This window comes from Typha angustifolia, chromosome 11 (assembly GCF_048772165.1).
Source record: "Typha angustifolia cultivar Huaian chromosome 11, ASM4877216v1, whole genome shotgun sequence".
Lineage (NCBI taxonomy): Eukaryota > Viridiplantae > Streptophyta > Magnoliopsida > Poales > Typhaceae > Typha > Typha angustifolia.
In genome coordinates this window covers 15213322-15240723 of record NC_133249.1, presented here as the reverse complement: position 1 = coordinate 15240723, position 27402 = coordinate 15213322, and the positions used below count along the sequence as shown (strand labels likewise).

At 36.9% G+C, this 27402-nt stretch overlaps 5 protein-coding genes across 5 annotated transcripts; all 5 read left to right on the top strand.

Moving 5' to 3' along the window:
• The first annotated feature begins 7570 nt into the window (after positions 1-7570).
• On the top strand, positions 7571-9042 carry LOC140770875 (protein FD-like). The gene is made up of 3 exons (XM_073112192.1): positions 7571-8393; positions 8502-8579; positions 8705-9042. Exons 1-3 carry the CDS (start codon positions 8043-8045, stop codon positions 8774-8776), a joined length of 501 nt encoding a protein of 166 aa, XP_072968293.1. The 5' UTR covers positions 7571-8042; the 3' UTR covers positions 8777-9042.
• A 3907-nt stretch (positions 9043-12949) lies between these two features.
• Positions 12950-18633, top strand: LOC140770180 (protein FREE1-like). Its single transcript, XM_073111231.1, has 10 exons — positions 12950-13865; positions 14200-14286; positions 14390-14521; positions 15497-15643; positions 15878-15943; positions 16031-16141; positions 16817-16909; positions 17877-17910; positions 17995-18065; positions 18371-18633. Exons 1-10 carry the CDS (start codon positions 13119-13121, stop codon positions 18446-18448), a joined length of 1566 nt encoding a protein of 521 aa, XP_072967332.1. The 5' UTR covers positions 12950-13118; the 3' UTR covers positions 18449-18633.
• A 442-nt stretch (positions 18634-19075) lies between these two features.
• LOC140770649 (GDSL esterase/lipase At5g42170-like) lies at positions 19076-21659 on the top strand. Its single transcript, XM_073111902.1, has 7 exons — positions 19076-19197; positions 19316-19391; positions 19722-20007; positions 20115-20245; positions 20682-20912; positions 20998-21253; positions 21457-21659. The coding sequence occupies exons 1-7, from the start codon at positions 19076-19078 to the stop codon at positions 21657-21659; spliced, it is 1305 nt and encodes a 434-aa protein (XP_072968003.1).
• A 1192-nt stretch (positions 21660-22851) lies between these two features.
• On the top strand, positions 22852-23643 carry LOC140771059 (uncharacterized). The gene has a single exon (XM_073112438.1). The coding sequence runs from the start codon at positions 22863-22865 to the stop codon at positions 23379-23381; it is 519 nt and encodes a 172-aa protein (XP_072968539.1). The 5' UTR covers positions 22852-22862; the 3' UTR covers positions 23382-23643.
• A 411-nt stretch (positions 23644-24054) lies between these two features.
• LOC140770181 (uncharacterized) lies at positions 24055-26762 on the top strand. The gene is made up of 3 exons (XM_073111232.1): positions 24055-24265; positions 25113-25568; positions 25674-26762. The coding sequence occupies exons 1-3, from the start codon at positions 24155-24157 to the stop codon at positions 26355-26357; spliced, it is 1251 nt and encodes a 416-aa protein (XP_072967333.1). The 5' UTR covers positions 24055-24154; the 3' UTR covers positions 26358-26762.
• The last annotated feature ends 640 nt before the right edge of the window (positions 26763-27402 follow it).

The following is a 27402-nucleotide window of genomic DNA, read 5'->3' as shown; positions in this document are numbered from 1 at the left end:
ATCTACCTGTCCTATGATAGAAGCTGGTTTCTTTCTCATTGGGAGTTTTATCTGTGGATTTACTTAATCCAATGTATGCTGGACTAGAGAGAGGATGGATTAACATAGTTACAAGACACTACTTATCATGAAACCAAACAAACATATTTACCTTGACCTCTTTGTAAGGATGAAGGCATCCAAAGTATTTGTGGGACAAGAGACTATGACCCAACAACAAAATCAGAGTGGTTAATGATACAAGTTTCATCTGTGAACTTACATCTACAAGAAAGAACTTGAGAATCAAGGAAGATTAATGGTGAAAACAGCAGTGTTTCTAGCTTGCCTTGAAAGGTAGTTTCTTGAGTAGGATTTATTCTCAAGCCTCAAGAAACAATGCTGTGAGAAGTGATTTGGTGGTTGTCCTGTCAAACAGAAGCAATTCTGACACAATTAATCAAGTATCAACACTACTGAGAGAACAATTTAGAGAAGTATCAACATCTAATAGCATTACAGAGACTCATCTAATAATTGAAAATTCTTTTCTGATAATGATAGCATAAACTTCTTATCTACTCTGCTGAATCTATGAAGAGTTTAATAGTTAAACTATCAACCTTAATCCATTATACCACTTCATCTTCTGGAGAGTTGCATAACTTTCACAGCTAAAAAACAATCATAAACAAGATTGACTTGTCCTGGCAAAAGGGAAGTTGGTAGTTAGAATTGAACTATCATGGCTACAAGCTCTTAAGTTTTACCTACAAGCATTTAGGTCCTTTTCTTTGGCCCCCATTTCTAGTGTTCTTTATTGACCATTGTAAACAAAACTGGGGTCTATCAGTTGGAGAAGGAGGTGACATTATAACAAACACATTGTCCTTTTTTCTTTTATTCATGCGTGCATGAGTGTTCCTAAATCATCTTAAGAAGAGAAGATGTGGTCTATGAATCCAATCATGCTACAATCCTTGCTTATTGTCTGATACTCTCGTCCTACCCTATAAATCTCAATTATTTCTGAAACAAAATGAGTGATGAGACTAGGCAGGGGTGTAGCTTTTGTTTTGGGTATAAAATATTCATGGACTTTCTTCTGCAATAAGTGCTATCAAACAAGTCGATGATTAATGAGAATAACTTTAGTTTTTCAATGTGTAGCGCAATTGGTCATGCAAGGACTGAATTTTTTGGGCCATGGATGCACAAACTGAGCTTGCTTTATAGGCCTCTCTCTCTCTCTCTCTCTCTCTCTCTCTCTCTCTCTCTCTCTCTCTCTCTCTCTCTCTCTCTCTCTCTCTCTTTGGAGCTTGTGTAGAGCAATGTGTATAGAGGTATAGATTAGAAGACTTTATGCTTCTTTCTCTAGGTGATGATTGAAGGTCTACAATTAACTACATTTGTGCAAAGAGCAATGATTCAATGATTAGTTATTAAAAATAACTTTCATCTGTTGATAAATTCAAGAGTATATAAGACATTTTATACTAGATTTATCGATAAAAAATTAAAACTTAAGTATTTTCTTATTGCTTATTCTTATAACTTTTTTCTTAATAATAGGAGTATTAATTTTTACCAATTTATTACTATTATTATAACTAATTTACCCTTCAATTTAGAAAAGTGATTAGTATTTTCAGTTCATATGTCTGGTACTTTTGGTTAATATTATTTAGTATTATTTAATCTCAACCGTTTGATTATGAAAGAGAAATTAATAGTCCTTATTGAATCATTTACTTTGTATAAAAACTGGGAGTACTATCCGATGATGATTGAATCCCACTAATATATAATAAAGACCATGAGTTTGAATTCTCTCGTAAATTTGGGAGTTGATATATCGATTGCTACTGAAAAATTGTACGATCTTCTAACTGTAATGATAGAGTAGAATAGTAGCGGATAATCAGTAAAACAAAATAAATAAAACAAATTTGAATATATTTATCTCAGCTTTTAGTTAGGATAAAATTTTCAAATATCCCAATAAGTTATTTCAAGATGGAAATGACTATTTCACCCTCCCCAATATTATTTTTAGAATATGAAAATATTTTGATACCGTATTTCTTTGTGATAGTATCTATATTGTGTAAATATAGTGAATTAAAATTAGATTAAATTTTAGCCAGAAATTCTAAAAACAATTATGATATGATAACATAATAATTGTAAATTAAAATCGCAAAATTAGGGCAAAATTTTACTTTATCTCCGGAATAAGTCCTCGTTTTATGCCAATTCGAATTTTTTTTTATCCCGCCTGCAGCATATTTGAGAATCCGAGCCTGCACAAAATCCTTCGCCTTCCAACATCCGCACCATCATTTCTGTCTGCACGAATTTCCTACATCCAGATTTGTACAAGATCCCTTACCTGCTATATAGACATGCTTCAGTATCGCAGCCCTAGCGGAAGGGTTTGGGAGATAGAGAAGGGTCGATCTCGGCTCGGATGCGGTGAAGACGAAGGTGGTGGTTGAGGCGATAGCCAATGTGATTCTTTTGATTGGCTCTCGTAAGTTAACCGACTTCTAATTGGATCCCCATTTATAGCCTATTTCACTTTTAAAGATGTCACCTTGCGATGTTAATCTCGTTATGATTGTGACAAGAGTAGTTGTGCTTTCTATTATGTTGCTTTAGTGGTGTTCTAGTACGTCGTTGAAATGTGCAATTTGCCCACAGCTTGCCATGTGAGACTCTATAACTTTATATACGGAGTTTGTTTGATGAAATGCCTAGGTGACGCAACGCAACTTTCCACGAAATATTATTCACATATAGTGTGTTACGCCATTCTCTGGTATGGAGATGGTTAACTAGCAATGCGAATCGTGACTTGATCTGTCAATGTGGAAAGTGCAGTATTCGTTGAATTTTAGGTTCAGGAATGGTGGTTGCACACTGAAATGGGTGAGTTGCCCACCACCTCCAGTTAAACTAACTCTGGAATTCCACGTATAGTCATGCAATTTACCAAAAATCATGAAGTTTAATGGGTACATTTCAGCTTGAGTAGTAATAACTGTTTGCAATGAGTATGTATTGATTGTAGTCTAGTTTCTTTAGCATCCAATTTTGTTATGTGTAGCTAAGTATTAGATGTGCTCAATGTTAGAAATATTAATTTCTATGGTGTTTTTTAAACTAAATAAATAACTTTGTGAATGGATGTTTAGATAAAGCATATTTTCATGATTATAACTACTCTAACTAATTGTCAGTTATATGACCGGCATATTTTGGTCTTTGACTTCCCTAACTATTTTTCAGTTATGTAACTATCTAAGCACCTTGGTGTCTTTTCATTTTCTATAGATTGAAAATGATGCTATTGTTTGGTGACATACTAAAACCTTTATGGTTGTTGTTACACTTCATTATTTTTCAGATCAAAGTTAAATTTTGCCAATTGCAACTTGATTTGTGATGGTCTTATATCTCGAGAATATATTGCATTTATTATGTTTGATCGCAATCAGTGGGCGACAAATTTGTTTAAGAGATACTCACCTTTGCTTGATCATTGCAAGAACCTAACCATTTGATTTTATTTGCCTCCACTATTTTCTATTTAGTTCCCAACACTCAAAGTCTTTCTTTTTATAGAAAATAAAGATTACTCACACATATAAGTTCAATAGATAATAAGGCCACATTTGAATGAACCATACACCAATGGTTGACATTTCTATATTACACCAGGCAACTCGGGTGACAAACCTCATCAATGCCAATCTGCCATTAAGGCTACTCTTGTGACCAACTCTAACTGCAGGTACTCAATTATTGTCTTGGAAGATAGATAGAAGGTATATTAGAATATGGAGTTACTATAGGATGTTTAGAGTAGATGTGGTGGAATCTCAGTCACGTAAGAATAAGAATAACTGTTTCAACTTGTCTAAAAAGAAAACTAAGATTCTCAAGGAGTTTGTCTTAAGCAGAATCCAACTAAGAGTTGAAGTTTTGCTCTTTTTTCATGAATGTTGAAGCTTGCATCTATGTATGGACACTACAAGCTTATGTGGAACTTTGAGAGAGATCTTTTCAAATGAAAGATTGTCCCATTTTGTTGCTTTCATCACCTCTACCAAGATCACCTTGATTCTCTATTTCAATTCCGGTTCTTTATTTTTGTTTCGTACTAACAAGTTGAAACATCTGAATAGTGGTTCAAAGCTGAATGGCTGATTTCCTGAAGAATTCTCTAACCTCTTTTCTGTGTTAGTACTAGAGCTATCGTAGATCCAGGGCCTCCTCATTTACCGGAATCATGGTAACACAGTAATTTTGTCCATTGCAATTTTCCGAACAAGGTCCTGACTCCTGAGTTAGTCCAATATTGGTGTGTTGACTTGGTTAAACTCTAGTAACTATGTCCAAATTTACGGGATGCTGCATATTTTGCACACAACATCTGGTAAATAGGTTCACATTAACTTACCTATAGGGGTTAACTGTCCTATAAGAAGTAGACTTATTTTGGGAGTCATACATTTTTCATAGAGGCGTAATTGTTATAGACTTATAGTTACTTCCTCCCTCACTATCCTGGCTTCATCCATGATCTAAAGTAGCATCCAATTGGCACTCAAGTGAAGAAGTATGATGCATATTTTTCTCACTACTATTTCATTCAGAATGTAAATAATGTAACAATCTTCTCTTTCCATCTAATATAATCTGCAAGAAGTGGATCTTTGTGATAATCATGTGGCATTCAATTCTTTGTTTCTGAGCATGGATCAGAGAAGCATTACTTTCTTAAATATGGGATAATGCTATCCCTACCGAGAGGCTGTGGAGCTAGTAATTATCACTTAATATATCAATGTAGTAGTAAAGATTTTGTAGCACCAAACCATATGCAGATTGCACAAATTCACAGTTGGAGCTATTGATAAAGGTTCCACGGCAAATCAGTAAATGCTTATAATATTTCACCTATTCGTCATGTGTTCCAATTTTCTGTCTCATTGTATCTATAATCTGATGTATGTTATTCAAAATATATTGAATCCTCATGTAATTTATCGCACTATATCCTATCTTTCTGTGTAGAAACATGTTCTGATGATCTACATCGCCAAATAATGTATACGTCGGTGTTCAGTTTTACAGGGAATTCCATGCTGCATAGTGCACGATGCTGTTTCCAACCCATTCCATGGCCCAGGAAAGATCACCTCAGATTTTGCTAAAAGAATAGGCAGCACAAAGATGTCTTTGGATGAGTGACACACCTATCAACTTTCTAGAGTCTATCTATTCCTCACTAATAATTACTCCTCTACCTTTTTCCTTCTTTTTGTGGGTGTTTATGTGTGTGGATTCAACCTTGTATGAGGTACTCTAGATTGTATATATTTAACTAAATTCATGTAAAGCTTTATCTAAATTGACAAGCAAACGATCAATGTAATCAAATTGTTATACGAAGTGAAACAGGATAGCATATTTCCAGGCCACTTTGATAGTTCGAATAAGCTTATTTTGAGACATCTATGGATTGAGAATTTGCTGGCTGATTGCAGAGAGTTGTATGTTATGATTGTATCTTCTTCACAGGAGTGCATGTAAATCTACATGCACTTAATACAAGCAGGCAACTTGCTCTTCATTTAAACATGTTAGTTTCCACAAAACAGATGATAGTATTTGAATTATTAGTTACAAGCAAGGAGAGAGATGTAAAAAGGAACAGTGATTATTATGCTAAACTCCGATCTCTCCATGATATCTTTTACCATCTTATATATATAGAATAGATTCAAAACCTAGATTTACCACTAAAAAGTTGGTAAAATAACAAGTTCAAAATTGAATTTGAATTTTAAAGCAGCAATCTTTATATTGCATGCCTCCTCCCCACCCCGACACAAACTCTCATGCATGCAAAAGGTTAGTTTTCCTTCAAGCTAATATGAATTCAAAACTCTCAAAGGCATAAATTTTCACACAATAATCGAGAAAAATCTCTTCTCAGTTTCCAATGCAGTTATAAACATCATCATCGTCAATCATATATACATTTTCCCAAGATTAAAAGTTCATCAGATATGAAACCCTCTAGTAATATACACCAAAATTAAATATAATTAGATATACTCTTAACTCTATCTTTATTTACATATATCTATCTATCTATCTATCTATCTCTATTCTCTATCCACCTTTCTTCTTCGTCTTTTGCTGCCTCTTCTCGGGAAACCCTTTCTTAGCTACAACCGGAGCCGTCGATGAGTAGACGTCGTTGATCAGACGGTAGCGCTTGTTCCTCCGCCGCAATCCTCCCACCTCGTCCTCGTCCTCGTCGTCCTCCGCCGCCTCCGGCGGCAGCGGAGGAGCGAAGTTACCCCTCGTGCTGACGGATCTCGGCGAGGAGGACGAAACCGACGCCGACGCGTCCGGCGACTCGCCGGTGCTCTCGCTGAGCTGGACGAGCTGCTCCGCCGCGTCGAGCTCGGTGGTGGTGAAGGCGTCGGCGGGCGGCGGCGTCGGAGGGGGAGGAGGAGGGAGGGAGGAGGAAGACGAAGAGGGGATTCGCGTTTCCATTCTTTTCGCGGTTTTAGAGAGTTGGTAGTATTCGTGGTTTTCTTCTTCTATTTTTAGCTTTTTCCCTTTATTTATTTAAGAAGCCGACTTAGAACTTGGACGGGCTTTCCGTTGTGGTGTCTCGCGAGTAATTTTTAAAGTGGCGCGGCGCATAAGTTGAGGGTCATAGTAACTGTGGGTAATACTGAGGGTGGACTTCATCAAAGTCAACTCAGTGTTATTTAAATATATTGGATTATTAATTTGGAAGAAGATAGTCGACGACTATCTGTTCATCATTCGTCAATGATGTATAAAAACGATTCCTAGATCGAACTTTCAACTCAATATATATATATATATATATATATATATATATATATATATATATATATAATTTCGAGCTTTTTGAGCACCCTTTTTATAATTTCAATATAATTTTGTTTTAAACTTTTGAAACATCTAGGATGTTATTTAAATGAGCCTGGCCTGGCCCATTCTATGTCAATCAGAGCCCAGCCCATGTAGTTAGTACTGAACCTGAAATCTCTCTATCTAATCCTTTTTGCAGAGAAGAGTAGACGTGTGCATTTGATTTGAAGGAGTTTGAAATCTTGGAAGGATTTCTAATGTAATTTTCCATGTCATCCTATTTGTTGGGGGTGAGGCATATGAAACACTGTGAACCCACAAGAAGAAGAAAGCCAATGTACTTAGTACTTGTTAATAGAATCTCATGTATGAGTAGCATATATTATAGATATAGTGATTCCAGACTGTGGATCCACAAAGAGAGCAGCAGTATAGAATGGGCTTGATTATCCTACTCTTCTTTCTCTTCTAATCATCTACACACCTCTATAGCTCTACTACGTCTTGTGATCGTCTCTACAGAAAACAAAAGGAAGAAGAAGAAGAAGAAGAAGAAGAATTCTTAATATATTATTATATGAGAGTGATTCAAAACTTGGGAATTGGCACTTGGCAGGGAGTTTCTTATGCACTTTCCATCTACCAATCCATTAAAGCAGCTCAGATCTCAGATGTAGATCAGTCACATCCAAGACCAAAGGAAAGGGTACTCTTTGCTCTCTCTCGTCCACCACAAGAAGCAGTTCAAAAAGCCCCATCATTCTTGGGGAATCCCATTTACTTGCTACTACAAATAGTATTGAGGAAATTAGCAGGTAGACCCAATGGGTAAGCCCCCACATGAATGGCCTGCGTTTCTTAGTGTACATCTTGTACCAAGATCCCATTTTTTTCATAGGTCAAAAGCATCAACCCACAGTGAGCAGCAACAATTAGCATCCTTTCTCCTCTTTTTTCTCAATCTACCATCTGGGCATCTAATAACACCAACAAAAGCAGTATAGAAGAATAGCTGCCATAATAATCTTCTCCACTTTCTCATCTCCTCCTCCTCCTCCTCCTCCTCTTCTTCTTCTTCTTCTTCTTCTTTCATTTCTCTCCTTTTAGTTTTAAGGAGTTAATTAAGAGGAGGTAGCATGGAAGAGGTGTGGAAGGATATAACTCTCTCACTCCATGACCACCCAACCTTAACCTTAACACCTCTCCTTACCCATCCCCTACCTAAAAATCCACATCAATTCACGGCTCTCAACCTCTTCCACCACCACCCGACCTATGCCAAGGACAAGATTAACAATGGCAACCCCTCTGCTCCTCCTCCTCCTCCTCCACCTCCTAATCACTTGGATCCCATTAGTCTCTGTGGCAGGAAGCGGGAGGCGCAGGCCAAGAAGCCCGACACCGGCCCCGGCGGCGAACTCGAACGCCGAAAGAAGAGGATGATCAAGAACAGGGAGTCAGCTTCAAGATCAAGAGCAAGGAAGCAGGTGGTGCAGTTGTTGTTATTTATTAATCAAACAAACAAACAAACAAAAAAAATCAACTTTTGAGCTTATGATCAATAAATTCTTTGTTGTTTTTGTTATTAATTGTAGGCTTACACAAATGATTTAGAGATCGAAGTTGCACGTCTAGCGGATGAGAACTCCAAACTTAGGCGCCAGTTTGATGAGGTATATCTATCTATCTATATCTATATCTACATATATATATATATATATATATATATATATATGGGAGATTGAAGTATATATAAAGTCATTAATTAGTAAATTTGTGAGGTTGTGACTGTTTGTAGTTGAGGTTGGCAATGGGTGCGCAAGTCCCTGTCAAGCGAGTGTTGCTGAGAACCTCATCAGCTCCAGTTTGAGGAAAAAAAATAAAGAGAAAAAAAAAAGGAAATGTAAGAAGATACCAATTCAACTTTCTTCTAACTTAATTCGCCACCTCTCTCTCTCTCTCTCTCTCTCTCTATTATTATAGATTGTATAGTAAATAACAATATATATGTGAATGTTTGCAATGAATGCTCTTTTCTCTGTTTCTTAGCTCTTAGGTAAATTGCATGCTGTGGACTTTGTAAATCTAACGCTCTTTTGAGTTTGTAAGACTCGCCATTAATTCATTTCAGGAATGCTTGGCTGATGTCCTCCTCCCTTGATGCTAAATTCTTCAACTCTACTCTTTCTCTTTCTCTTTCTCGAATATCATGAATTAGAAAAAGATTTATTAAAACCACTCTGCCTTTTGCTTTTTATTTGTCGAGACGTCTTTAATGTTGTCGGAGATATCCACTTAAGGATAAGAAGAGATAAGGTCGGCCAAAGGCTTATCTTTTCTCTTAGGGTTACCTATATCTACTATACCTCTTATTCTCTAGGGTTTCTATAATAATATCATTGGTTTACTAAATATTTATATAAAATACTAACGTATTGTGTTTCTCATTATATTTGCTTGACTAATGCCCTCATAAAAGCGAAGCCAGCGGACAAATCTATCCATATCAAACGAATCAGATGCGATTTTGTAGATGCATGCATACCATGTCACTTTTGTTCTTTATATAGTATATATAGTATATGAACGCATCCTAAAATTAGCTTCCATTCTCGCATGATATGCCCATTAAATTATATATTATATTATATTATATTATATTATATTTGGCCCCTCCAATGGGCCACGCATAGATGCATGACTATGTCATGCATGCGTATTATGGCATCTATAATTGTACACATCTCTCTCTCTCTCTCTATCTCTATTTTTATAGATATATATATATAGAGAGAGAGAGAGAGACAGGGGAAAATAATTATCAAAAAATGCCTTACATTGTCCTCATTATCGTTCAATTTTCAAATTGTAATTTTTAATGCATTAAAAATATTAATATTAAAACGTATGTGTTCTTCTTCAACATTTATAAAAAATATTTATTTATTTTTTTCATATATAAATATATATATATTAGGCTTCAATTATCCTTTATTTATTTGTATGCCTGCATGTAAATTCCTCTAAATACATATTTAATCAATTTAAGTATAAAAAGATAAAAATATTCTTAACCTATTTTTTCAAGTATTTTTATCCTTTTCCTATCAAATTATTTAGACTTAATTTGAAAAAAAAAGAAAAAAAGAAAAACAAAGTAAATAGTTTAATATATCGTACTAGGGCTAGGGCTAGGCTAGTCGTGGGATCTCCTAGTAGGTCTTCAATTTGTTTTTGACCAACTTCGATATTGGTGAGATGTTGCCAGATTTTGATAGTACGGACTTAATGTATGGCACCGTCTGATTTGTACCTCCTTTAATATTCCTTTTTCTTTTCTTTATTTTTTTATTTTTCTTCAAGGGAAAAGCTTCGTACGACTCATATCATTATAATTCATCAAAATAGTATCATAAAAAGGGCATGGCCGGATGGCCCCCCTCCCTTCCCCTCCCCTCCCCTCTCCCCCAACCCAAACACAAGCTCAAACTTTTGGCAGAAAACAGATCGTATAATAGTAAAAGCATAGTATCAGTACAAGTACTCAAGCATAATTAAGAGCCAGAGAAGAGAAGGTAGGGTGACGGTTCGAGAAAATTTGATAGATCCAAAAATCTTTGACAAAGCCAGCCCTAAGAGAAACACGAATCGTCTGACTCTGTCGAGACTAACATAAGGAGTCGATGAATATTGTTCTATAGTACCACCACGAATCCTACATAATGGAGATGCCGCCTCCAATTGGAACACTGATTGATGTGGAAAAAGATGACACCCTTCCTTCCTTGGAGACCAGTTCCATAGAAGAGGAGAGGCCACAAAATTTTTGTCTACACCTTTATTGAGCAAATCTGCAAGAAAGCTAAAACGGAGCTCTTCATGGCTGAGCGAAGGAATACAATGAATAAGGGGAGCTTGAGCTCCTACACTCCCACTCTCGTCGTCGGTGCTAGTGAGAGACGAGACAAAAGGGGAACAAGGTTAGAGAGAGAGAGCTTAACCTCTTCGCACCTTGCCAAACATCGACGAAATTGTCCCATCAGAGAAGAGCAACGCTAGAAATGAGAGAGAGGGCATACGCATCGGTGGCACCCTAGCAACACATAAAAGAGATAGAAGAGGGGGCAAACCTACCGGTGCTATGCTAGGGTTAGGGATGTATCAACTCCTTGATCTCCCTAAATTATTCATATAAAATATGTTCAAGTTCTCATCTTATTGGTAAATTAACAAGTAAAGTAAAGTCATCAATGTTGATGTATCTTAGCATGGCAAATATTGATTTTATAAGAGTTAAAAAAAAAATACATGTAGAATTTTCAAAGTGGCATGAATTACAATCAAACTAACACCCACTATGTTCTCATCTATTACACATCCACAACTTTTTCAAGCAGTACTAAATAGACCATGAACATGAGAGACATGGGAGATATATCAATTAGGTGAAGCATATGGACCCATCAAGTTACCTATCCCATGCTTTATGGAACCTTTTAATGCACAATCTCCTGTCCCATGAGTAACTTCCACTTTATCCTTTCTAGCCATATAGGTCATCAATCATACATATTATAAGGTCTTGTTTTGATGATTCCATTTCATGTCCTAGACCTTCAAAGTGTTACAATGTCCTCCTAATACAAATCCATAGTACACATTAAAACTTTGTCACTTATATATATATTATAATTTTTATTACTAGCTATACTTTTATGAAGGTTGTGGGTGGCTCTGCACTTGAAGGGGTGTGTGTTAAAAATATTTATATATTATTGGTTGGTAATTTAATAACATAGATTTTTAGTCAAATTGATTAACTGTGTTAGATGTCTACAAATTTCTTCTTTTACAACTCCCATTAAGAAGCTTCATTGTAGCTTAGCATGGCAATATATGATAAATATAAGGCTTAAAAGGGAAGGGAAAAGCTAATTGTGCTAAATGGCAACTTAGATTTAGCTTATATGAACATAATTCTTTGTTTAGGTGCAAAAGTCTCATTTGCCAAAATCTTGGCCTAAGCATTGGTAGTCTAGTTTGGTATTTCCTATCTTATTCTTTTTATTCCTTTGCATGTGTTAATTATTGTTTTTAATTTTTGTATAGCTTTATACTTTTGTTGTATATTAAGTGGCCCTTTTATCTTAGGGTTAACTTTTTTTTATTATTATTCTAGAGATACAATCCATTATTCCATAATAACAATCAAATATTCTATCGCGCACTAACTCAATTATCAATTTATAATTAATATTTATCCTATCAATCTACTTTATATCAAATCAAAAATATATTTTTATCTTTTTATTCACTTTATATCTATCATTACACTTTTATTTTAAATACTAATAAAAATAGGAATAATTATTTCTAGTATAAATATTTTATTTTGAGAATAATAAATAAGAATACCTATTTTCAAATAATCAATATTCATATTAATGAATAGAGAGGGAAAACAAGAAATAATAATAATAATTACATTGTTCCCTTGTTATCTGCTGAGGAGAAAAGGTGGAGAGAAAATGTTTAGGATAATAATATTTATTTCTACATAAATAGTTTTATTTATTTTTTATAACATATTTATCTTTAACTATTGAGAAAATGATAAATGAGGTGTCACATCATTAATTTTAGTCCATAGAATGATCATTTTACTAAATAAAAATTCAGAAATATTATATTTTTTTAAACTCAGTTAGAGTTAGAAGGTAAGAGATTTTCTATAATTTATGAGGTTAATATATATACAGAAATAGGCAATAAATTTTAGTATAATTTTCTCAAAATTGTAATATATCCAGGCCCCATATCTTAAGCCCAATTGAGGCCCATCTTTGAAGCCCAAGTTACCGTGCGTTCTATTAGAACGCGAAACATATAAAAACCAGCTAAATACCCATCAAAACCGTTCATTATTATCTCATAGTTATCAGATGGACGGCATCCAATTACGCGAGCACGTTAATGTAAAGTAATCCTCGACCGCCAAGTTACGTAATAGTTGAAAATAACTACCGCACGACGAAGGCAGCGTTTCTTCTTCCCGAAGCCCCAAGGAGACGAGGGCGCACGAAAGCTATCAAACAACTCCATTTCCTTCCTCTCGGATTCAACCAAATTCTAACCCTAATTTTATCTCCCTCATCTTTCTTTTGTCCTTGATTGCGACCGCGGTCTTGAATTCGATCTCTTCTCGATCGGAGATGCAGCAAGGAAGCGATTACAGCTCGCCGCGGCCCTACTACCCCCCTTACTACGCTCCCTCCTTTCCGAACCCTAACCCTAGCCCTAATACCAGCGAATTCCCCGCTTCCAATCCGGTACAGTCGAGTTATGCCTCCGCCCCATCTTACTCCCCGTATTCCTATCCGGCTTATTCCCAGAATAGCGAGGTAACCCCTTCTGCTCCTTCCTATTCCCAGCCCCAATTCCCTTCCTATGAATCGTATCAGTCTTCGCCCAATCCCAGTTCGGCTTTTGCTTCTCCGTATGAGGGCGCCGCCGGTAGATTTGATCAAGATGATGGGTATTGTAACGACAATTCGAGGTATGTGCCTGCTGTGACAGGTGAATACGGCAAAAGCTCGGAATTTGAGCAGGATTTCTATGGGAAGAAGCCGGATATTGGGTATCGATACGATCAAGGCGGCGTGCCGGATGATGGGCTTAGCGAGGGTGTATATGCATATGATGGGGGAAAGAATGAGCCATATGGTGCGAGGGGAACGGCGCCTTCCAGATCTTCGGCTCTGTTTGATGATTATGGAAGGTCAATTAGCTTGCCTTCGGGTGGGATTGGGAAGGAGCAGGGTAGTGGCAATGCAATGAAGATCGTTAGGGCCGTGCCGAAGGTGGATGCCCAGCAAGATGCGAAGAATGGGGTGCAAAAGTTCCGGGTCAAGCTGTTGGCAGAAGGGTCTGGGCAGAGCACCATGGATGTCCTTTGCCAGGTTTGGATTGAGAAGAAATTGGAATTGAATTTTTCTTTGTTGATTATTAATATTGTCTCAAATTGGAAATAAGTCGAAAATAGAGCAAAGTTTTTATTTATTTATTGATATCATGTCAAATTGGCATTTTCAAGTTTAAGCTGATATTTCCAACAAATTTTATCTTCTCTTTTTTGGTTGTAACATCCATTGCATAGAAGTAGTTGAGATTTTATTCTAAAAGCCGTTCATTCCTTTAACTCATGGCCCTCCTACTTTGCTTTTAATAACATATGTAGCTTAGTTTGTCTATTATCTGTTTTGTGCTTTAGTGATTAAGTCTATTCTCTCATAGGTTGGTTTGGATGGAATTCGGATGCTTGATCCCACCAGCAACAGGACATTGAGGATTTATTCCCTTGATACCATGACAAAATGGGAAGTAAGTCAGCTGAATTGGTCATTGCAATACTAAGTGTATGACTGTATGTTAACTTCAATTCGAAGCAGATTACTTCATTGCTTCTATTGACTTCTTTACCTAGGTATTGGATTCGTCTATCTTTGCCTTTTGGTCTAAGAGCTCTGTTGACATTGAACCAAGACGAATAAGGTTGAAATCAAACAGTTATACTACCAGCACCATTCTTGACACGGTGACAGCCGCATCAGTGCAGGTTTGGCATGCTATCTACCTTGCTGGTTTGGTGGTCTTTTATTTGTAATATTGACTATTGAGAAAGAGACTACCATTATTCATTATGTGATTTTGTGTCACAAATCCCAAATCTATTGTCAATGAATTTACTTGTTTTCCAATTGTAGATTGTACTGATGGAAAGTGCATCATTCTACGCGAGAAAGCATTACTTTTTTTTTGTAATATTTCTCCATAATTTGACATTTTTCCGAGTGGCTGAATTAATCTTCACTCAGATTCTGCTCTTTTCATTGAGCTTCCATCACTAATATTGTAATAAACTAGCTAAATTTACTTGTAACTAATTGTCTGGAGAAATTTTCAGTATGATATGACAATGGCAAATATTGCTATAAGAGTTCACCATGATAAGTTGTTCAGCATTATTTGTTTGAGCACTGTTTTAACTGAGTGAACATGATAGACTGGACTTAATCTTGATAGGCGAATTGATAACTCTTGTAAATTGTACCATGTACTAATTCGTTCAGGGTATAATCCGTTACCTTTAGTTTCTGATTTTATAGGCTGGTTGTTTGAGTATTTGATATAACTCATATAAGAGCTCTTATTAATATGTATTAAGTATTAACTAGATAACTAGGACAAATGGAAACCCAAAGAGCTGGCCATCAGATGATCCATACCTTAAATATTTCTTCTTTGACAATTTCTTGTTGAATTTTCATCTTTAAACTGTTGGGCAAAATACATGGTGGAACATTGCTGTTATGCAGGAATCTTTCCTGCTTGGTGTTTTGTCGTGCTATTATGACTTGAACTTAGTTATTCTTCTTCTTATACTTATATTTGTTTCATCTCTTCTCTTCTACAAATCTGCTGTGGTAATATTTTCTTTCATGCCTTCCATTGTTCTGCATACTTTTGTCAATTATGGTATGTTTGTAGATTATACCAGGAATTTCTCATTCTTGGGTTCTTCTAATAATAGTTCAAGGAGATGGGTGAAAATAGCCTTATTAGAGGCAAAGGACTTGCTGGTGCTGCCAAGCTGTCTGAACAGCCAACTGAAAAGAAGAAAGGTCTTGTTGATTGGGTGAACTTAATAAAACCAGGCGATGAGGAGAAAGACCACTGGGTAAGGTTTTGTGTGTTAATTTTTTTCTTCCACTGTCTAACACCATCATAGTACAGTCATCTCTTTCATAATCTTTTTTCTTTTGTAAATAATGATCTGCTAGAAGGATGTGTTTTTAGATTATTCTGGATTCACAATCCTATAGGCTAATGTAACTTTTATTGGTCCTTTGTTGGTCCTTTTCTCTGGAGGCCTTAGTTTAATTAGTGCTGTTGTGTTCCTTTGTCTGTTCAGGTGCCAGATGAAGCAGTCAGTAAATGCCCATCATGTGGGACAGATTTTGGAGCATTTGTCCGAAGGGTGCGCGTTTATGTACTTTATAGTTCATCCTCCACAGCTACGATTTAAGTCTCATATTCTTCACTAACAAGGTAACTTGCTTTTCAGCATCACTGTAGGAATTGTGGTGATATTTTTTGCGACAAGTGCACCCAGGGTAGAATTGCTCTCACTGCCGATGAGAATGCTCAACCAGTCCGAGTTTGTGATAGATGCATGGTATTCCTTTTTCATCAAATTCTATTGTAGTTCAATTGGTTCAGGTTAAGATTGTATAGCTTCTGTTAGTATTCGAATTATATGGCTCTGGCATATTCTTAAGGAGTATTTTTCATGAAACCTTTCCAAATATATATCAGGTGTCTTTCTTAGTAGTTTTTTTCTCCTTAATGGAGGAGGCTTTACATGTTTGTTTGCACTGCTATGTTTGTCATGTGTTGTTCCAGTATCTTTTCTGTGCTTGGTTGTGGTCGTAGGCGTCTTCATTTTTAAGATAGTTTATATATTTATTCTTCATTTACTGCTCCACTATTATCTTTTTAGCTGTGTAATAATAATGTAACTATATTCAGTTTACTTATATCTGCTGATTTATCCACTGTATATTACTGGTATCTTCTTTTATGTTACCATTTGTCTCCATTTTCTGAATAACTTGACTGAGGTTTTCGTTTTGTCCAGTCAGCATGGTAAATTTCTATTTGCTTGCAAAAGTATGTCAATATTTGCATGGTTTAGAACAAAGAGAAAATGGAGATAACAGCCCTAAGCAGCTGGTCTTTTCTAATTAGGTAGTAGCATCAAGAACTATCACAGTATCAAATATATCTCTAGACAAAATATGTTCTCTATTGCTCACTCAGGTCCAAGGATTTCTCATCATTTATTCCACAGGCTGAAGTTTCTCAAAGGCTGAGTTATGCAAGGGAATCTGCCAATAAACCTGTTGGACTGCACAGTCATGAGGATCTTGCTAGAAAGCTTCAGGTGTGCTCTTTATGTTAAATGTGGTATATATAATTGGTGCAACTTTACTACTTTGCAGAATTTATACTTGGCCCATCTGATTTATGGAAGAAATATACAAAAGACTCATCAATGGGTTAGTTAAGTAGCAGCCTCCATTACCATCACATTGTGGCTTTTTGGTTGGGAAAAGTTTTTTAGTATACTTCTTATATTTATTTGGAAGAGAATGGATGAAAATATTAGGGTTAATCTTTCTCCCAATCGCCTTCACTTTCCTAAATTTTGTCACCCTCCTAACTAGAAAGAGTGTTTTCCGAAATCCTAATTCCTTCAAGTTCTAGTCTTATAATTGACTCCACCCTCTTCCTGCTTTCACTTTCTTAAAAGCAAAATTCATCTTTTCAGTAATACCAAATGCATATGGTATCCAGAAGTCCCACTTTTGGCAACGAAGCATTCCCTTTGAGAGGCTGTGCTTTTCAGTATGTGATATAAATGGACACCTCATCCTCAGTTGGGCACTTCCCTAAACTGAAGGAAGATGACTGTAGAGTGCAATGTAAAATTTTCGAGTGTCTCAATGGGTTAACTTACAGCTGGTTGCTGCCTGGGGTCGACCCTTTTAGATTTAAGGTGCTATCAACCTGTTGGACTAAACAAAAATTGTCAGTGCCAGTCATTTTAATTATTAGGCCTAGTATCGTTAATGGAACATGGTCTTAGTACAAGTGTTTGCCTGCAGGTTACTCCTGCACTTGTCATTAAACCTTTTAAGCCTGGTTGGTGGATTGGTCGATCCATATTATCTCTTAGTCTATGACAGCCAAAGAGCTCCAAAAATCTGCTTTAGAAAGAGAATTTAAGATGGTGGGGAGGGCTGGTTTCCCCATTTCTAATCACAGAAATAAATATAGACTGAAGTTGTAGGATTAACTGTTCTTTTAATATCTTTTACTTTTTTAAACTTATTGGTGCTTTTGAACAGGAGGAAATGGAGAAAAATCTCAATCTATCTTCAGGTATTGTACTTGTACTTTTATTCCCGATATCCTGATACATGCTCTATACATTGCCTGACATTTCTCTGGTGTGCTGCTTGACAGGATCAAAGTCGGATGGATCTGGGAGGCAAATGAGGGAAGTTGCATGCCCTACCTGCACAGTTCATCTTCAGGTTAAACTTGACATCTATCATATATAGAGACCTTTTCTACTTGTTTTCCTGGAAGCTTATGTGGGAATTCTGCTGCCCTGACTGCAGCAGCAGCAGGAATTTCCTGCGATCATCCAACATTTTGGAATTCCCAATTTAGCTGCCAAAAATCAAAAACTTAGAACTCTTCCAACTGGTTTGGTAGGCGAAAAGGCCTAACAAGCAAGTGGTCCGACTTCAAGAAGTTCCTGCATTTGGCTGCAGATGATCTGCTTTAGTTATGTGCCTGTATCTGTACTTATGTGTGTCATGATGTTCATTTGCAGGTCCAAGTTCCAGCATCTGGATCAGAAACAATAGAGTGTGGTGTGTGCCAACATCCTTTCCTTGTTAGTGCTCATTGACGGCAAATTCATCAATACAGCATCATGGCTTGGCTATTTTAAATATGTATATTTTAAAAACAATTTAGTTGACTTTCAAATGTAACTCTGAGTTGGTCTTGTACACAAACAAACGGTTATGTTGTTTAAGTGATGGTGTGATGATAGAAGCTGGAAATAAAATGAATCGGATGGGTTTTTTCCCCAGTTTGCACTCACCAAATCTGTAATTATTATTTATTTTTTTTTTGTATTTTTGAGGAAGAATCTTTCAAAGCTGACGTGGCTTTACAAAAGTTCTCTCTGTTTTCCTTTCTTGGTGCTCTAACTCGCATTTGGCCCCTATCTGACATAATAGGGAAAATTTTATAGAACACTAATAGTTGCAGTTAATTCTCACTTAACCACATCTAACAAAAGGGCATCAAAATGTTCACTTGTTTGGAATCATTGTTCTCTTCCAATCCAGTGTTGCTTTTATGCTAAAATTAATAATTTCATCTGTACTCGAGAAAACAAAACAAAACATCCTCTTTTTCGCCCCCTTTTCCACACATCTCTTCTCTCATTTATTTCGATTCACTCGAGTTGTCTCATGCCAGCAACAAAGACAGGCTGTGCCAGACAATCACACAGCAACAAGAGTCAATGACTTGGTCTGGGCCTGTCTTGCTCTTTGAGATTGAATGCAACGACTCAGAACCTGACGTTGCTCAGATTTCTAAGTGCTCCTCAAACGGGAGGTTGTGGAAGAAGTTGCAGTCAGATAGGTAAGCAATAAAGACAAGGAGAAATGGGTTTCTTCTTATTTAATGCAACTCCCCCATATGGATTGCCATTTACTTGAATTCATCGAAACTTGAACCACATGTATTTACTTCTGTCTAGATTAATTGCTTCAATGGTTTGTGGATGTGAAAGGGAGCAAGGATTGAAAAATATAATCGAGATAAGGAAGGAGAGTGTGAGCTTATTATGACTGCAGAGTATCTGACGTATCCTCTTCTCCTACCCTATTTTTCAATGCTTGTAAGTCCATTGCGCCATTTAGGTGTAGACATGATACGTCTGCATGCATTTGCTTTGGTCTGTTGTTGCTCGTGATCGGACTCATTTGCCACCCATTTCTTATAAGTGTTTGCCTATACGTCATATGTCTAATTTATATATCCGGGAGATCTCCATCAACTAAAAAAAGTTATAAAACATTAACTTGGAACAGTTATGCGAACATGGTTGGTCCAGAATTGAGCTATTTTCTTCTCGATATAAGTATATATTTTTCACTACATAGTCGCACTGCAAGCACCTAACTGCACCTTCCATGGCAACTCCTTATCTCACCTTGCTGTTTCTCTCACTCATGGTGCCAACCATTCAATCACAAGCGTTAGTCGGAAATGAAACTGCGCCCCGGGTGCCGGCGGTGATAGTGTTCGGCGACTCGATCGTCGATCCGGGCAATAACAATGGCATCCCAACGCTTACAAAGTGCAACTTCCCTCCATATGGAAGGGACTTCAAAGGACAGAGAGCAACAGGAAGGTTCAGCAATGGAAAAATTCCTACAGACTTCATAGGTAAGACAAGAACATGCATTGACCCAGTTCAGAATTATTGCAGTCTTTGATCAGAAACTTTTCTTTTCCTCAATTTCCAAAATTCTGAACTGGAACAAAAAGTGCAGTGTCTCAGTTAGGAGTCAAGGAGTACTTGCCAGCTTATCTGGATCCACAGCTCAGTGAACAAGACCTGCTTACTGGTGTAAGCTTTGCTTCAGGTGGAGCTGGATATGACAACATTACAGCTGAGTTAGTGGTATAATCTCCCATCTTTTGGCTTAATTAACATATTAGTTATATACTTGAACTCTACATGCAGTAATTGGTGTTTCATGTTTGGAGTTTTGGACTTTGATGTAGGATTCAAGTTAAGAATCCATAAAAAAAACATCAGATAACAGTTTCTACTTCTCTTTCTTACCCTGCATTTTCTGCAAGAGAACAAACTAATATCATGCAGATTAGACAATGATTATGAGTTAATAACACACACCAAATCTAGGAGATTAGCTCCAAAGTTGGCCAATGAAGAAAGAAAGTATCTGATTGATCATTTAGCTACTCTGATTACTAGCATATCCAACTTGAATTCTTGTTATGACTGGTCTCAAATGCAACAACTGATCACTTTCACCCCTGAAGCATAAGTTTGCCACTAATGATGTCTTGATGCTTCCTCCTGACTGTTTCAGTCAGTTTTCACATTATGGGATCAGTTAGAGATGTTCAAAGACTACAAAAGGAAAATAGAGTTAATTGCAGGCAGCGAAAGAGCAGCGATTATAATCCGCGAAAGCCTTTACCTAATCTTTGCAGGGAATAATGATCTAATGGTTACATACTTCACTACCCCTCTCAGAAAAAGCTATGATCTCCCTTCATACATCAACTTCATAGTTCAGTCTGCTTCTAGCTTTATCAAGGTACATATGAACTCACAAATGAATGATCATAATGGTTCATCAAAATCATGAGCTAATATTCCTATGTGTTCTTTTTATTGAACAGGATCTCTACAATCTAGGAGCTCGTCGGATCGCCGTCGCAGGAGTTCCTCCCTTAGGCTGTGTTCCTGAGGAAAGAACACTAAATGGAGGAGTGAATAGAGATTGTGTGGAAACATACAACCAAGCTTCAATTAATCTCAACAGTGAGCTAACCATGAAGCTAAAAAGTCTCTCTGTTAATCTTCAAGGGAGCCACATCATCTACATGGATGCCTACAATTCACTGCTTGATCTTATGATGCATCCTTCCAACTATGGTACATAACTCTTAACTTATAATCATCAAAAAGTAACATATAATTGTCGAGGGATCTGAGAGGTATACAAGCAAATATATCAACTTTAAAATAATATACCCATAAATAAGAAACTATATAAATATATATGTATTCAGATCGACATCTAAGGATTCTCCATTTGAGGACTAATAATTTGTTTTGTGTGCTTATATCTATGTTAGGATTTGAGGAAGCAACAAGGGGATGCTGTGGAACAGGGAGAGTTGAAGCTACCATCTTGTGCAGTGAGCTCAGTCCATTCACTTGCATGAATGCATCTACATACTTATTCTGGGATAGCTTCCATCCAACAGAGAGAGCATATGAGATCATCGTAGCTCCCATGATTCAAACTTACCTCCCTCTCTTAATTAATCCAAACTAGCAAACATAGCATTGAGATTTATTTCTAAACTCTTGGGTCTTTATCATAATATCCAATTTGTTTATTTTTCCTCATTTGCAATCAGAGAAAGCTATCATAAGGAACTGTGATAACCCATCTTTATCATCTGAGAATTATAAAAAAGCCTCACTCTAAACAAGGAGAGGGTTTAAGATCCCAGATTTATCTTAGTTATAACTGACACTGTTAACAAGAAAAATATTAAAGGATCATTATGCCCTTAGAACTCACATAACAAATATACCCACTATGATGGGAGAAAGGAAAAGAGAATTAGAGAGATGTTTGTAGGGATTTAGGAGATAAAGGAGAGCAGTTTAAAGTGTAATTATCTCTAATCCAGTGCACGAGCTTAAAAAGAAAAGAAATTAAAAAAAAAAGAGGGTAAAATATTTTTATGAATTATTACTGAAATAACTCATTATGCTGTCTCGAACACGCCGACGTTAAAAGGTCAACCGGGGAGCAAAGCTCCCGCGTGCCTGCTGACTTTTATGTAGAGTCCAGTCCAAGTCGACGAACACCGAACAATCTCCTCGCCAATACAAAGATGACTCGTCATCCACGCTCCAGCGAAAGCTCATCGCCCTAAACTAGTAAGCATCCCGTCCAGTTTCGGTCATTGCAGCTGATCGAATGTTACTCTCATATAGCACGTGACCCGGTCCGCTTATCCGCAAGCCGAGGAAGAGCGTAATCATATACCCACCACGCAAGCACACAGAAGCAGAAGGCCAAATTACGATTTTACCCCTGAGATGGATGTTTTCTTTTTAGATTATAAATTAAAAGATTTAAAAGCTAATTAACGTCTAAAGGGAAAATGTACTTAACTTTAGATTGGACACCTTTTGTTTTCTTATTGGTCGACACTCTGTTCTGTGTTCGCTCACGACATAGCTGATCTCTTGTCGGATAAATCTCTCCGGCACCATCCACGTATAAGTACGGCGGTCGGCTCCGCAGGCGCGACAAACACCCCCTCCGCCTGACACTTTTTAGTAGTTTTTCTTCTCTCTCTTTCTTTCCCTTTTCTTTTCCCCCACTTTTGAGCTGCTACTGCTCAAAAGTTATTTCTCTTTGACAACCATCTCAATTCCTCATACTCATATGTGTGTGTATATATATATATATACAAACCCAAGAGATCGAAGCCCAAAAGAAGATAGAATCATATAGGTAATGGAAGAAGCCAAGAGGAGTACTACTACTACTACTCCAAGGAGAGAAGAAGAGATAGTAGAGACAGCCTTAGCAGCAGCAGGAGTTGCACTCTTAGTCTCCGGGCTCAAACGCCTCCTACCATTTCTTCTCAACCAATGGCCAATGGCCTTGGTGGTCTTCCCATCTCCTCTTCTCTTTTTGCTGCTCAACGTTGTGATTGCCTCCATAGTGGTGGTGTCAATGCAACCCAAGTGCAGTTCTGGAAGCAAGAAGAGTACTACGGATCATGGCGTCCCACGCAAGAAGAAGAGCATGAGGAGGAGACCAAGGAGGAAGGTGGGGAGTTCTGATGCAAAGTTAGAGGAGGAGGAGGAGGAGAAGAAGAAGAAGAGAGGAGAGGAAGGAGGAGGAGGAGGAGAAGAAGAGGTTGATGCAGAGGAGTTGAACAAGAGAGTGGAGGCTTTTATACTGGCGTTTAGGAGGCAACTGACGGTGGATTCCTTCTCCGGTGGAGGCCAATGCAAGCTTGTTAATTGATTAGGATTTCTTCTAAAATAATATATATATATATTCTTTGATTTGAACAGTGGCTGGGCTTGTAACTCCTAAGCAAGCTTGTCGGATGTCCGGACTGACTCTACGAGGTCGGCCCGATAAAAAATCTAGCTCAATTGTGATTGATCTATATTGTTGTTTAGGTGTTTGAGTTAAGGATCATCTTTAATCCTCTTCTTATCTTAATTACTACCTAATTTGAGGTACTGTTTTGGGTTGCCTTCCTTTAATATTTTGTTTATTTTCCCACATTGATAGGGATTATAACTTAAGCTGTAACTAATCCATTGTTAAGAAACTGTGAAGTTACTCATTGAAAGCTATTAAGAAAGATTTATATATTTTTAGAACATTTTGTAATTATGGCAGTTAATTAATTAAATTTGTTCGTCTTTATTAAAATATTATCTAGTATTATTTTTTTCTAAATTCATTCTTTGGACCAAGTACCAATATGTTCTTTAATATATATATATATATATATATATATATATATATATATATATATATATATATATATAGAACATTTTTCTTATATGGGTTAGTGGAGTTTAACCCGTTAAGACCCGAACCCGTTCAAACCCGACAAGGCCTACCGCCGTTTATTTTGGGGGTATCAAAACAAAAATATCTAACATTTTCCCGCTCGCGAATCTAGAAGCTTGTATAGACGACGGTCGCAATCCCAATCCTTCTTCTTCGTCTCTAACTCTCCTCGATCTGTATTCGATTTGGTGCTTTTTTTTGGTACGAGAATGGATCCGTGGGCCTCCGTCTTGGATAGAATCAAAGATTTCGCTGAATCTAGCAGGCGATTCGTTAATGGCGCACTTCGGAGGCATTCAGATTTCCGTCGTGATAACCCCGTAAGCAATATTAGTTGGATTCAGTTCTTTGGTTCTTCTCGGCTTTTGTGCTCCTTGACTCTGTTGCTGTACTTGTATTGCATGTTAACTGTTTGGTTAAATGTCAAAGAAGCTGAGGATTCGTTGAATCCATGTCTGTGATCTTGGTCCGCATACGAAGATTTTCCCAGATGTGGTTCTTCATTTGATTAGTATACGTTTTAGTGCAGTTTTCAATTTCTTTTGTTTGTGTTGCTAATTATTGCGAGTATGGTTGCAAATTTCTGCTTTTTTTTCTTCTTGCTCTTGGATTCACAGTGCACATCAATCAAATGTGGTGAAGTTGGTCCTGGAAAATTGGTGCCTCTTATTCTTACCATTGAGGAAGTTGTCAAATTGAACATCCATATCAACCAAAGTTGTCAAAATGAGAAAAAGAAAACTAGTTCTTTGAGTTGTAGTTCTGTCTAAATTTCTGTTTGTAGTTGAGATTGGTGTGTAATTATTGCATATGGAGTGCTCTTGATTTTATGCCAAACAAGATAAATTTGTATACTACATGACTGAAAAGGGTGAAGGTTCCATCATAATAGTCTGCGAGTTGGGTGAAGCATATTGTTACATGTCAAACATAAGGTTTGAAGGTTCTCATTAATAATCACAAGAATCGATGATACTGGTTGCTCAATGCATATTCAACTTAAGCAGCTCGACCTATCTTGACTTGGGAACTGGGAAGTAACAGTAGGCATGAATTCTGTATTCTGTCTATGTTTCTTGTAAGTGATTATGAGTTATGACAAGTTGACTGTCATCTGCAGCTTTCTTTTTTTTTTTTCCATTTCTAACTTGTTATTTCCTCTTGTAGATAGAAATTTTGAAGCGTTTGCAGCGAGAAGCATTTCTTGACATAATGAAGCTAAGGGACAGACAGGATAAAGTGGAACGTGTGCTTTCTTTATATAAATCTGGTAGAGAAGGTCCTTTTGCAGAACGAAGCACACATATTAAGGGAATCATTAATGTGGGTGGAGCTCTATTTTTCAGTCCTGAACAGGAAGACCATGGTACCCTCGATGGTGCAGAAATAAGCACCGGCATTAGTTCAAGGTTTATGTTTGAGACTACAGTTAGACAGAAGGATTATCTTATAACAGAGCTTGTGGCTAATCATAGCATTTATCATCCAAATGACGTTATAGGGATCCCTCTAGTACTTGCAAAGGTGATGTATGTGGCGAATATCAGTGATTATTTATCTGTTATCTCAATACCATTTGGAGCCAGATGTGATGATTTTCAAATTGATACTAATCTTGCACAGGTAGTGAGTTCTAGAAATTTTGGCTCTTTATTTTTCCCTTAGAAGTTATGGATAGAGTATTGGTAACTATTGACTGCTAATATATGAGGTAATAATTTTTGACAGGGTGGCTACATTAGCGGCCTATCTTCATTTAGACCACCTTTTTTCAATAAAAGTTACATCTCTGCTGCTGGTTTAAAAGTCAAAGCTTCACAATTTTCTGCTTCTCTAGCTGGTTTGGCTTCTGTAATGGGGAAGCAGATGGATGCTGACAGTTATAGGAGTGTCTTGAGCACGTTTTGGCAAATTTCCTGCCAACTAGCTGAGCAATCAAAACTGACCGTGTCTGGTGTTTGGAAAACACCTTTCACATTTTCTCAACCACTCAAACTTGGTAACCTTGTCTATTCCACGGGCAATTTGCAATCCCATTCCAGTCCTGATTCCAGTGTTAAAGCATCTCCTGCTGCTTCAAGGTGGACAAGTGACGGAATTCCTGTAGGATCCATGGCTATGGTGTTAGAGATTGATGAAGATACAAAATTTGGAGGTTGGATTGAGGTGCAGAAGTCAAAACGTCAATTGCTGAAGTGGGCCATCTCCTTGTCTGATACACCAGAAGATGAACTAGGCTGGGCTGTGAGTGTAGGAGGAAGGGTTGATGGGCAATTTAATATGGTGCATTTGGAAAGCTTCCTAAATTTTAATGTGGGGAAGAAAGGCAATTTGCAGCCTGGTATTGTGTATATGATGGAAGGGAGAAGTCACAAACCTGCACTAGTATTCCGGTCAAGTTGGTTAATGTGATTATCATATAGCCTACAATTTAGATGACTACACTGTAAATTGCTGGAAGTTGTTATGGTTCTCTGATGGAGGGACCTGCTATAACAAAATGAGGTCAGATATCTTATTCATGCGATACTCTTATATTTATGTTTCATATTCTCAGTATTCGCCCTCTCAGATATATGTATCTATGTAGTATCAGGGGCATACTGATGATTATGATCAAGATTACAAACAAATTATGCAAGTCATTTATTTATGTGTTAGTTCTTCCTTCAAAAAATCTGTCCATTGCCTTGGTCATGCTCTTCTGGGAAATTCTTCAGAATTATGTAACATGATGTCATTCCTTTGTTCACTGTATTCATTTGGTTCACATAGGAATCTATTATGTAACTTTTATGCCCTAAAGAAGTTATCACTTCTCTACTAGGTGTACAATTCTTTTACATTGATAAGCCTGAATCAAATAGCCCACATGCTAATACTCTATAGATAAGTAAAAACAAATTAATGATTATAGTGAATCTTGCTGAATTTAGTGGGGGTAATAACTGGATGATACAAATTTATCTTAGTTTTGACTTGAAAAACTGGCTTCACCTGGAATGGTGATTCTGTTGTAAGAAAAAACATTTTGGGTTGTTTGGTTCGACGTATGAAAATACTGCATCTGTGGAAATAGCTATAATTTTAAACCAACACCACTAGTAAATAGTCATCAGGTTCTCACCAATTTAGGGTAAAAGAAAGTGGTCTAGCTCCCTCCCCTTTCATTTAAGGTGGAGAAACTGCATTTTGGCATTTAAGGTGGAGAAACTGCATTTTGGCATCCATTCTAATTGAATGGATGTTAAAATACAACACATTAGCTTAGATTAGTATCTAAAGACTCTACATAATGGAATCTATAAACTACACGGTGTATTTAAAACATATCTTGATGCAGCACCTTAGAAGCTTCACACCAAAATGCCTCTTTGTTCTGTTTGGTGAGTTAAGGGATCAATATCTTCTATAGATTATCATGTTATTCATGTAAAATATTGACAAAATTAATATT

Excerpts from the sequence above, each read along its gene's own strand:
- LOC140770181 (XM_073111232.1), top strand. The coding sequence starts at position 24,155 with ATGGATCCGTGGGCCTCCGTCTTGGATAGAATCAAAGATTTCGCTGAA. Across the intron at positions 24,266-25,112 it reads ATTTCCGTCGTGATAACCCC|ATAGAAATTTTGAAGCGTTT; the intron begins GTAAGCAATATT and ends TTCCTCTTGTAG. Across the intron at positions 25,569-25,673 it reads TTGATACTAATCTTGCACAG|GGTGGCTACATTAGCGGCCT; the intron begins GTAGTGAGTTCT and ends AATTTTTGACAG.
- LOC140770649 (XM_073111902.1), top strand. The coding sequence starts at position 19,076 with ATGACTTGGTCTGGGCCTGTCTTGCTCTTTGAGATTGAATGCAACGAC. Across the intron at positions 19,198-19,315 it reads AAGAAGTTGCAGTCAGATAG|ATTAATTGCTTCAATGGTTT; the intron begins GTAAGCAATAAA and ends ACTTCTGTCTAG. Across the intron at positions 21,254-21,456 it reads GATGCATCCTTCCAACTATG|GATTTGAGGAAGCAACAAGG; the intron begins GTACATAACTCT and ends TATCTATGTTAG.
- LOC140770875 (XM_073112192.1), top strand. The coding sequence starts at position 8,043 with ATGGAAGAGGTGTGGAAGGATATAACTCTCTCACTCCATGACCACCCA. Across the intron at positions 8,394-8,501 it reads GATCAAGAGCAAGGAAGCAG|GCTTACACAAATGATTTAGA; the intron begins GTGGTGCAGTTG and ends TATTAATTGTAG. Across the intron at positions 8,580-8,704 it reads TTAGGCGCCAGTTTGATGAG|TTGAGGTTGGCAATGGGTGC; the intron begins GTATATCTATCT and ends GACTGTTTGTAG.
- LOC140771059 (XM_073112438.1), top strand. The coding sequence starts at position 22,863 with ATGGAAGAAGCCAAGAGGAGTACTACTACTACTACTCCAAGGAGAGAA.
- LOC140770180 (XM_073111231.1), top strand. The coding sequence starts at position 13,119 with ATGCAGCAAGGAAGCGATTACAGCTCGCCGCGGCCCTACTACCCCCCT. Across the intron at positions 15,944-16,030 it reads TTGGAGCATTTGTCCGAAGG|CATCACTGTAGGAATTGTGG; the intron begins GTGCGCGTTTAT and ends CTTGCTTTTCAG. Across the intron at positions 17,911-17,994 it reads AAATCTCAATCTATCTTCAG|GATCAAAGTCGGATGGATCT; the intron begins GTATTGTACTTG and ends GCTGCTTGACAG.